At 41.0% G+C, this 9,430-nt stretch overlaps 1 protein-coding gene across 1 annotated transcript; it reads left to right on the forward strand.

The window, feature by feature from the left end:
* Positions 1-735: 735 nt before the first annotated feature.
* On the forward strand, positions 736-2,299 carry LOC121793559 (F-box protein At1g67340-like). The gene is made up of 3 exons (XM_042191588.1): positions 736-1,174; positions 1,276-1,438; positions 1,523-2,299. The coding sequence occupies exons 1-3, from the start codon at positions 891-893 to the stop codon at positions 2,156-2,158; spliced, it is 1,083 nt and encodes a 360-aa protein (XP_042047522.1). The 5' UTR covers positions 736-890; the 3' UTR covers positions 2,159-2,299.
* Positions 2,300-9,430: the final 7,131 nt, after the last annotated feature.

The raw sequence follows: 9,430 nt of genomic DNA on the forward strand, positions 1-9,430 counted from the left end.
TGAACGACGAACAAGCCGGGGACTATAGCCGTTACACACTCTAGGTGCGCACGCCCTCCGGGACAACAGGCCTTTATCCGACGCGCTAGAGAGGCTCGAATCGTCGGTCGCGTCTGGATCGCGCACCCCGCCCCAGCACCGCCTCACAGGGTCCCTGGTTCCCGCGAGGTCTTGAGGGAGAACCTAGATGTGCAGTTGATGCAACAACTGCAGGATGTCTGCAGCAAATACGAGGCCGCAACCGACCTGTTCATCAAGGATATATACTTGAAACTCATAAGTCGGATCCAGCGCCGTCTAGGCTTGGCTGATGAGGCTCCTGGGGCAAGGGCGGCCGATGGCAGCGAGGGAGACGAAGAAGAAGAGGAGGATTCCGACTCCGCCACCGATTAGACGGTGGCGACGTTTTTATTTGTATTTTATTTTAAATGTTGGTTGTATAATTTTACCGTTTCCAATACAACGAATATTCGGTCTCAATTACCTCGTTTTCTAATTATTTAAATTCCGATGATTTTAACTATAATTGATTGAAACTAAAGAAAAAAATTAAAATGATAATTGGTTATAAAATTTTGGGGCTATTGGAAGTGTCCACCTATAATGGCGAAAACTTTTTTTGAGCGCGGACAAAAAACTGAGATTATGAATAAAAAGGGGTGAGGCTATTGGGGCGTCCGCGACACTCTAATGACCTATCCATTAATACTGTGGCAGTAATATTTAACATCGGTACAATGGAACGGCGTATGCCAAGATATGGTCAAACGGTATAGACTGCTTTTTTAGGTAGGTTGATAAAATGACACATAGGGGCAATTCTGTCATTTACTTCTCTAAAACGAGAAATAAATTTTACTTTCCTTATTTTGACGTCGACGTAGCTGTTGATGAATACTCAGGTCTCAGCTCATATCTCATTCGGCCATTCCATATCCATATACTACAAAGGCAGCAACGAAGAAGAATTTGATTGCAGAATGAGAACGAGAAGGGGTCCGCCGGATTTGTGTATCGACGATGAAAGATATAGATTTCTCAAGAGACCAAAAGTGCAAGTTGAATTCTCGCGTGATTTTTTTAATTCTCTCCCGGATGATCTTGTGCTGTGTGTTCTCTGCAAGCTCAGCTCTACCGCTGGATGCCCACCCGATTTCATCAATATTCTCTTTACGTATGCTTTTTTCCTTCAAAATTATTACTCACGTCGCATTATAGATTAATACTTTGGGGTTAAATTCTAATCTAAATTGTTTGTTTGTGGTTAATCAACAGATGCAAAAGACTCAACATATTAGGCCTGAGCTCAATCGTACTCTCGAAAGCATGCCGGGAAATGCTGGCAGTGAAGGCGAAAAACTGGTCGGAATCGAGTCACCGGTTTCTCAAACTCTGCGCCGATACCGGAAACGCTGAAGCCTGCTACACCCTAGGCATGGTGGGTAGTATAATTAATTTCCTTTTTCTAACCGTCGGGAGCACTAAATAATCGTCCAATTACTACTACTATTGGTGGCGGCAGATTCAATTCTATTGTTTGCAAAACCGAGGTAGCGGCGCGTCACTGATGGCGAAGGCGGCGATCGCCTCCCACGCGCCGGCTCTCTACTCCCTCGCCGTCGTCCAGTTTAACGGCAGCGGCGGCACCAAGAGCGACAAGGACCTCCGCGCCGGCGTCGCGCTGTGCGCACGCGCCGCCTTCGTGGGCCACATCGACGCCCTCCGCGAGCTCGGCCACTGCCTTCAGGACGGCTACGGCGTGAAGAAGAACGTCGCTGAGGGGCGTCGCTTCTTAATTCAGGCTAACGCGCGTGAGCTCGCCTCCGTCCTTGTCACTTGCCCGCCGTCGTGGCTGGCCGGAGAGGGCGGCTGCCGGTTGCTTAGCGATTTCGGGTGCAATGTGCCGTCGGCGGAGCCCCACCCTGCGAACCGGTTTTTGTCAGAGTGGTTCTCGGATCGAACCGGAAATGTTATCGGACCGGGTCTACGGCTCTGCTCTCAGTCGATTTGCGGCAAACCGGAGACACGTAGGCACGAGTTTCGTCGGTGCTCGGTGTGCGGAGCAGTGAATTATTGCTCACGGGCTTGTCAGGCCCTGGATTGGAAACTGCGCCATAAGGTGGAGTGCACTGCCGTCGACAACGGGGCTCTTTTTTAGTTTCGCTGAGGAATTTACAATTTTGGAAGGAACTGAATTTTTGTTGAGGCCAAAATTGAATTAATATAAAAGTGTTGACGCTAATTTAATTGTACACTGCTGCACAAGATTTTATATTAATTTTATTTTGTGTTGAGTCTATAGGGATCAGACCAGTTCGAGTTCTCTACTTACAAAGACTTCTTTGTTCTTCTTATAAGAGAGCTCAATCAAACTCTCAATCAAGCGGCTGATTAGTATCAAGATTACAAGGAAAAATCTATTAACTATTACAACTAATAATTAATAACCCTAGCTTACTTCTTGATTTACAACTAACAATTCTTAAACCTGCACACTCACCAAACCAGTCAGTAATAACAAATAAGATCCTCTCGGATCTAAAGCAATTACACAAGTAGAGAACAAATCAAGAAGAACACTAAGCAGATCAAGGCGATGGCTCAGCCACCCGCCTATAGAACAAATCTATTCTCCAAAAACCAACCCAAGGGAGCAACGTTGAATCCACAAGTGATTCACCTCACACCGCAGATATCAACACCACACAACTCCTTCACACCGGATCTAGAACCTCAGAACACAGCCTCGCACCAGTTCTCTCACACACCAAAACCCTAGATCTCACGCACACACCAGCAACCGAAGTAGTTGCTTAAACCAGCAAAGCCACCGGTCTATCACTCAAAGAAACTGTGATAACCACCAGCAACCGAAGTAGTTGCTTAAACCAGCAAAGCCATCGGTCTATCACTCAAAGAAATTGTGATAACCGAAGGAAAACCGCTGGAGAAGTCATCGGAAAAGAAGAGAGACTAAAGAGAGAAAAGAGAATTCACTGAATCAAATGAGTAGAGAGGGAGAGAGTATTCAGAATAGAATGAGAAGTGAAAGGGTCGCCTCTCACATAACAAACACAAGCCACAATCCAACGGCTCCAAGCCAAGATCCGGGTGAGAGTCCACATGGCACAATCTGGTAATTGAGGGAAGAGATTTGGGCTCAGCCCAAATTATTTCCATCACAAATATTCAACAAAGTGAATGAGAAAAAATAAAATAGAGATAATGATATTCTTAATTATGTAACTTAAAGTACGACAGATGGAGTATTTAATTCGATTCACATTTGGTTAGTTGTAAATTATTGATTTATGTCGTACTCGCTCCGTCCTAAGGAAGATGATCTTTTCCTAATTGAGCGGTGCGGTTTATGTAACTTTATTTTGTGTGGTAAGTGGAGAGAATAAAGAAAGAGAATAAAATAGAGATAAAAGTGTTTCTATTTTTAATAATGAGTCATCTTGTTTAAGACATATTAAAAAGGAAAGTGAATTATCTTCGGTTGGGACATGGGAGGGTGATGAGTGATGTTATGCTTAAAACATCGGACGAGCATATCACATGAAATGTGGGACATGTGATGGGCAATAGAGACTAGAGAGGTGTGATTTTCTTGGGAAGAACCGAAGAAAGTGAAGGTATTGATTCTATCGATGTGCGAAGTGCTTGTGAAACAGTGTTAGGAGAGATAGTATCATAGTACAAATGCATGCATAATTTGGTGGAGGACAAAGATACAGTAGATATGAAATAACAACTCATGTTGAGGCCATCCACAATAGAAATAGCCCAGCAATAGCCCAGCCATAGCCTAGCCACTGCCATATCATCAGCACTAAAAATCCTCCTGCCACATCATCAAAACAAGCAAATAGCCCAGCAATAGCCCAGCCATAGCCTAGCCACATACTATCCACATCACTATTAGCAAATATATACAAAATGCAATAATTAACAATAACGCAATATACGAAATTTAATTTACGAGACATATACGGGAAAATTCACTAATATTAATAAAATTTAAAAAGTACATAATTAAAAAAAATTACATTAATTAAATTTACAAATGAAAATTTAAAATAACATTACAACTTAAAGTTAAAAAATAAAAAAAGACATAATTAAAATCTTAAAAAAATAAAAATAACATAATTTCAAATACAATTTTATAGAAAATCATTGAATGAGATTGTCCCACATCGAAAGTGGAACATAAAACATTCAAGGATATCTCTCTATAAAAGAGAAACATCCTTGAATGAGATTGTCCCACATCCAAAGTGGAACATAAAACATTCAAGGATATCTCTTTATAAAAGAGAAACATCCTTGAATGAGATTGTCCCACATCGAAAGTGGAGCATAAAACATTCAAGGATATCTCTCTATAAAAGAGAAACATCCTTGAATAAGATTGTCCCACATCGAAAGTGGAACATAAAACATTCAAGGATATCTCTCTATAAAAGAGAAACATCCTTGAATGAGATTGTCCCACATCGAAAGTGGAACATAAAACATTCAAGGATATCTCTCTATAAAAGAGAAACATCCTTGAATGAGATTGTCCCACATCGAAAGTGGAACATAAAACATTCAAGGATATCTCTCTATTAAAGAGAAACATCCTTGAATGAGTTTGTCCTACATCGAAAGTGGAACATAAAACATTCATGGATATCTCTCTATAAAAGAGAAACATCCTTGAATGAGTTTGTCCCACATCGAAAGTGGAACATAAAATATTCAAGGATGTCTCTATAAAATAGAGGCAACCAAGAATGAGTTTGTCCCACATCGAAAGTGGAACATAAAACATTCAATGATGTCTCTATAAAAGAGAGACAACCAAGAATGAGTTTCATAAATTCGCAAGCCCATTAAATATATATGGGCTATTACGAATTTCTAGTATAAATTTATTTATAAAAATTGATTTTTATATATAGAAAACAATTTTTATAAATAAATAATATTTTTTTATATTTGATTTTTTAAAAAAATTCGAATTTCAAAAATTCGAATTTAAAAAAAAAATCGCGCTGGGCGATCCGGGCGCTGCAATAGCGCCGAGCGGATCGCCCAGCGCACCGCCCAGCGCCACGAAACCGCCCAGCGCTGCGCGGTTTCTCTCTCCAATCGTCCGCTGGGCGACTGCAATAGACCGCCCAGCGAACCGCCCAGCGCCGGCGCTCGGCTGGGCGGTCGCTGGGCGCCTATTGTGGATGGCCTGATGCCAAAGATAAAAGTTTTTTATGTAGTGGGTTGTATATATGAAGTTATGGATGTCAATAACTTTACGGTAGATAGCGCAAAAGAGAGGCATCTTGAGGAGCAATCCATTTTGCATTTAAAAGTATGCAAGATTTATGAATCTTCGAGCTAAGAATACAATGTGATTATACCCTTGGGGAATACACTAAAACATGAGTGTATTAAAAGATGTAATATTTGGTTATTTCAATATTAGAGTTGGTGGAAAGTATTAAAAGATGACACATAATTGCGGCCCCACCAATAAAAAGAAGAAGACGAAAATAGAATGTAGTGTTTGGAAATGGTGGGGATCCTATAGAAATTACAATGAAAAGCTAGTAAGGCAATTTACTGGTCATTTCCTCAGCTGTACCACTTTTATGTTTCGTCAAAATGTGTGTGGTAGTGAAACAGATTGGCCAAACCACCACTTAAAAAAATGGGGTGTTTTAATTAAGAGTGATAAAAATAAGAATAATGCTATGCGGCCACATTATGGCCGGCCATAAATTAATTAAATAACAAAAAAAATTGATTTTTTTTTCAAATTTTTGGTTTAATACTACTTGATTTACTTTTATATCATCTTCATTATATGTTGCTCAACATGTTAGTGTTGCTCTTTCGTAGTTTTTGCTCAACTTATTACTACTGTCATTTCTTGATAGTTGCTCAACGTATACATTAATTCGTGATATTAATGTGTTTTACGTAATGGAATTCAAAGATAAGTATCAACTCACAAGTCCATTCACACACATATAAATTTATATCGATAATTCTAATATTTTTATACATGTAAATGGACTAAATTAACTATTTATGACCGGCCACATTATGGCCATTTAGCATCACTCTAAAAATAAAGTTGAAGACTATTCAAGTGCACTTGAAGAATATGTTTGTATTGTATCAGTCTTGACTCTTGAGGGAGGAGCTTATTTATTCCTTCTCTTCTCCAAAACAGGAGAGAGCAGTAGCTAGCACTCACAGTTTTCAAAATCAAAATACAAATAAATGAAATAATCCATTTTAAGAGCATCCCCATCGCTGCTCGATGGGGCGGACGGCGTCCGTGCCGACGGCGCGATACACTCGTGTCAGCCGCTGTGCTCGCGCTGACGGCACTGCGCTGCTCGATAATAAGAGCGAGTCCGTGCCGCTGAGCAGGTCGACGTGGCAGCCTCCTATTGGCCAACGGCAATGCCGTTGGCTTTTTCTATTTTTTTATTTAAAATTTTAATTTAAAAAATCATTTTTAAATAAAAAAAATATTTTCCCACTTCCCAACAAATTATATCCATTTTCTCCCCACTTTTACTTTATTTTCATTTTTCCCCCCAAAATTCACATTTTTCATCTATAAATATCCCCTTTTCCACACAAAAAATTTCACACCACACTATACAATTATCATCTAAATTCTCTTATCAATTATCAATCTTTTCACTCTTGCAAAAAAAATGTCCGGCTCCGGCGATCACTTCTCCGACTCCCGCGGATGGAACCACGAATGGTTCAACCCAACACCATTCCCTCATCCAGATACAGAATTCTCGGTCCCTCCTCAAACCCAAGATTCTCAAATTCCGAGTGGCTATCGGCCTTATCCGGTGGACAAGCAAGATGTCACCGATGGGCGATACGGGTGGACACCCGAACAAGGATCGGGAGGGATCGGCGGCTCCCAAACTCCGGAGGACAACCCCAGCACTCCTTGTCCTCGTCCTCGTAGTGTTCCTACTCATAGTCGTGGCGGTGACGTTCACGTCCGCACCACGTACACTCCGCCGGAAATGGAGAAGATGTTCACAGCCTATTTTGAAATATCCGAAGATCCGGAAACCGGCACGAACCAAACCGGGGAGAGGTTTCGGTGGCGCGTCTCTCGCCGGTACAATGCCAACCGACCGGAGGGAATCATCGAGCGCAACGAGAGTATGGTGCGCAATGCCATCTTCAGAGCCAACGAAGAAATCAAAAAGTTTCAGGGGTATTACCTCCAGGAACAGCGGCCGGCGGGGAACGGCATGAGCGAGGCCGACATCATCGCGGCCACCATGTCGACCTACCTTTCCATGAATTACAAACCATTCAAGCACCTCGGCGCTTGGCAACAGGTGCGTAGAAATCCGAAGTATAGAGGAGGCTTATCATCCTCCTCCAGCTCCTCCAACAAACGGTCGAGGTCGTTATCCCTATCCGACGGCAGCTCTAATGAGGTGGCTAGCCAGCTTACCGGAGCTAACTTGGGTAGCCCCGACGTCGGCACGAGCAGTTCCCAACGCCGGCCGCAAGGAAGGAAGAAGGCGACGGCCAACCGCCGTCGGGCCGAGACTCCATCGCCCCTGCTCCCGCTCCCTTTGTGCCACCTCAACCCCCCACCAACTCGTTGTGGACCCTTTTGGCTCAACTCAATATGGCCGATAGGTCTCGGATGATTCCCGAGCAACTTGATTCACATTTGGCAATGATACGGGGTCTCCGAAAAACATTGGAGATAGGGCTAGAGGACTAGTCTTCCACGGGGTATTTTTAATTATGTAATTTTTAATTTGTAGGATTTTAATTATGTAATTTTTAATTTTAAGGATTTTAATTATGTAATTTTTAGGACTTTAATTATGTAATTTTTAATTTTTATGATTTTAATTACGTACTTTTTAATTTTTTTTTTGTAATTTGTAATAGTATTCCAGGTATTTTTAATGCATTTTAATATTGTAAAAATGTTTTTATTTAAATTGAACAATAGAATAGTGGGATCCTTGAGCATATTCTTACGGAAGAGCATGGATGTGAGTGTTGTGCTCTTGAGGAAGATCATATAGTAAAAAATGAATAATAGTGAGTTTGGGCCCACTTTCATGCTCTTGCCTAAGAGCATGTAAGAGCATGGAGGGGGATGCATGCTCTAAAGGAATAGTTTTGTGTTCCAAAAGACTAACAAACCCACAAAATCCCATTCAACTTTCAAACCCATGTGTTGTTAATTGTTACTCCTATGTTGGTTGAGTATGCAAGTTGGAAACTAGTTGTTGTTTGGTCGAATTGTCATGATGTACTTATACACACACATGTACAAGTATATTTAGGAAAATGATAGATAAACTAGTTTCAGTTTAGCCGTAAAATATTTATATACTCCGACTAGTTAAATACAACTGCAGTACTAGTGATTAGTGCATGCTTGTTGTATATAGTGATACACATATCTAATTAAATGCAAACTCTAAATATTAATCAATTATTTCTTTATATATAAACACAAAATTCAACTAAATGGAGTAAAAAATTGAAATTAAAGAAAAAAAATAAGAATATGCTAAAAAAATACTCGTCATACATGAAGTGAGAACAGAACAAATAGAGCAGTAGATATTATTCATGCATCTGCCAAATGCCATACCTCATTTAGAGCATCCACAACCGTGCTCTTGCCAGCGGCACGGTTGTGGGCCCGGGCGGTACTATTCATGCCTGCTCTCTGGCAAGAGCACAACACCCACAACTGTGCTCTTCCGCAAGGACGAGCACAATTAATATAAAATTCAATTACACAAAAACATTTTCATAATACTAAAATTCATTAAAAAAACCACAATAAAAATAACAAATTACAAATAAAATAAAAAGACATAATTAAAATCCTAAAAATTAAAAATTACATAATTAAAATACTAAAAATTAAAAATTACATAATTAAACTCCTAAAAATTAAAAATTACATAATTATTGGCTAATATAACCCGAGGAAGACTATGCATCCGGCGGCACCAACCCCAATTGTTTTTGGAGACCCAATATCATGGACTCGTGCGTTTGAAGTTGCGTGGGGGTCATAGTTGACCTATCGGCCATATTGAGTTGGGCCAAAAGGGCCCACAACGAGTTGTTCGGGGGTGGAGGTGGAACATAGGGTGCGGGTTCGGGAGCAGGGGCAGATGGAGTCGCGGCGCGACGTCGTTCGGCCGCCGCCTTCTTCCTACCTTGCGGTCGGCGTCGGGAACCGCTTGGTTGGGCATCGGGGCTACCCAAGTTAGCTTCGGCGAGTTGGCTAGCCACTTCTTGATGATGAGAATTGTGTAGTGAAAGTGTGAATTTTTTGGAGTGAAATTGGGGGTATTTATAGATGAAAGTGTGTATTTTTGGGGTAAAAAAAATAAAAAAA

Source organism: Salvia splendens, chromosome 3 (assembly GCF_004379255.2).
Source record: "Salvia splendens isolate huo1 chromosome 3, SspV2, whole genome shotgun sequence".
NCBI lineage: Eukaryota > Viridiplantae > Streptophyta > Magnoliopsida > Lamiales > Lamiaceae > Salvia > Salvia splendens.

Bases quoted from the DNA above. Each gene is read 5' to 3' on its own strand.
- LOC121793559 (XM_042191588.1), top strand. From the start codon at position 891: ATGAATACTCAGGTCTCAGCTCATATCTCATTCGGCCATTCCATATCC. The intron at 1,175-1,275 runs GTATGCTTTTTT...GTTAATCAACAG, and splicing joins TTCATCAATATTCTCTTTAC to ATGCAAAAGACTCAACATAT. The intron at 1,439-1,522 runs GTGGGTAGTATA...TGGTGGCGGCAG, and splicing joins CCTGCTACACCCTAGGCATG to ATTCAATTCTATTGTTTGCA.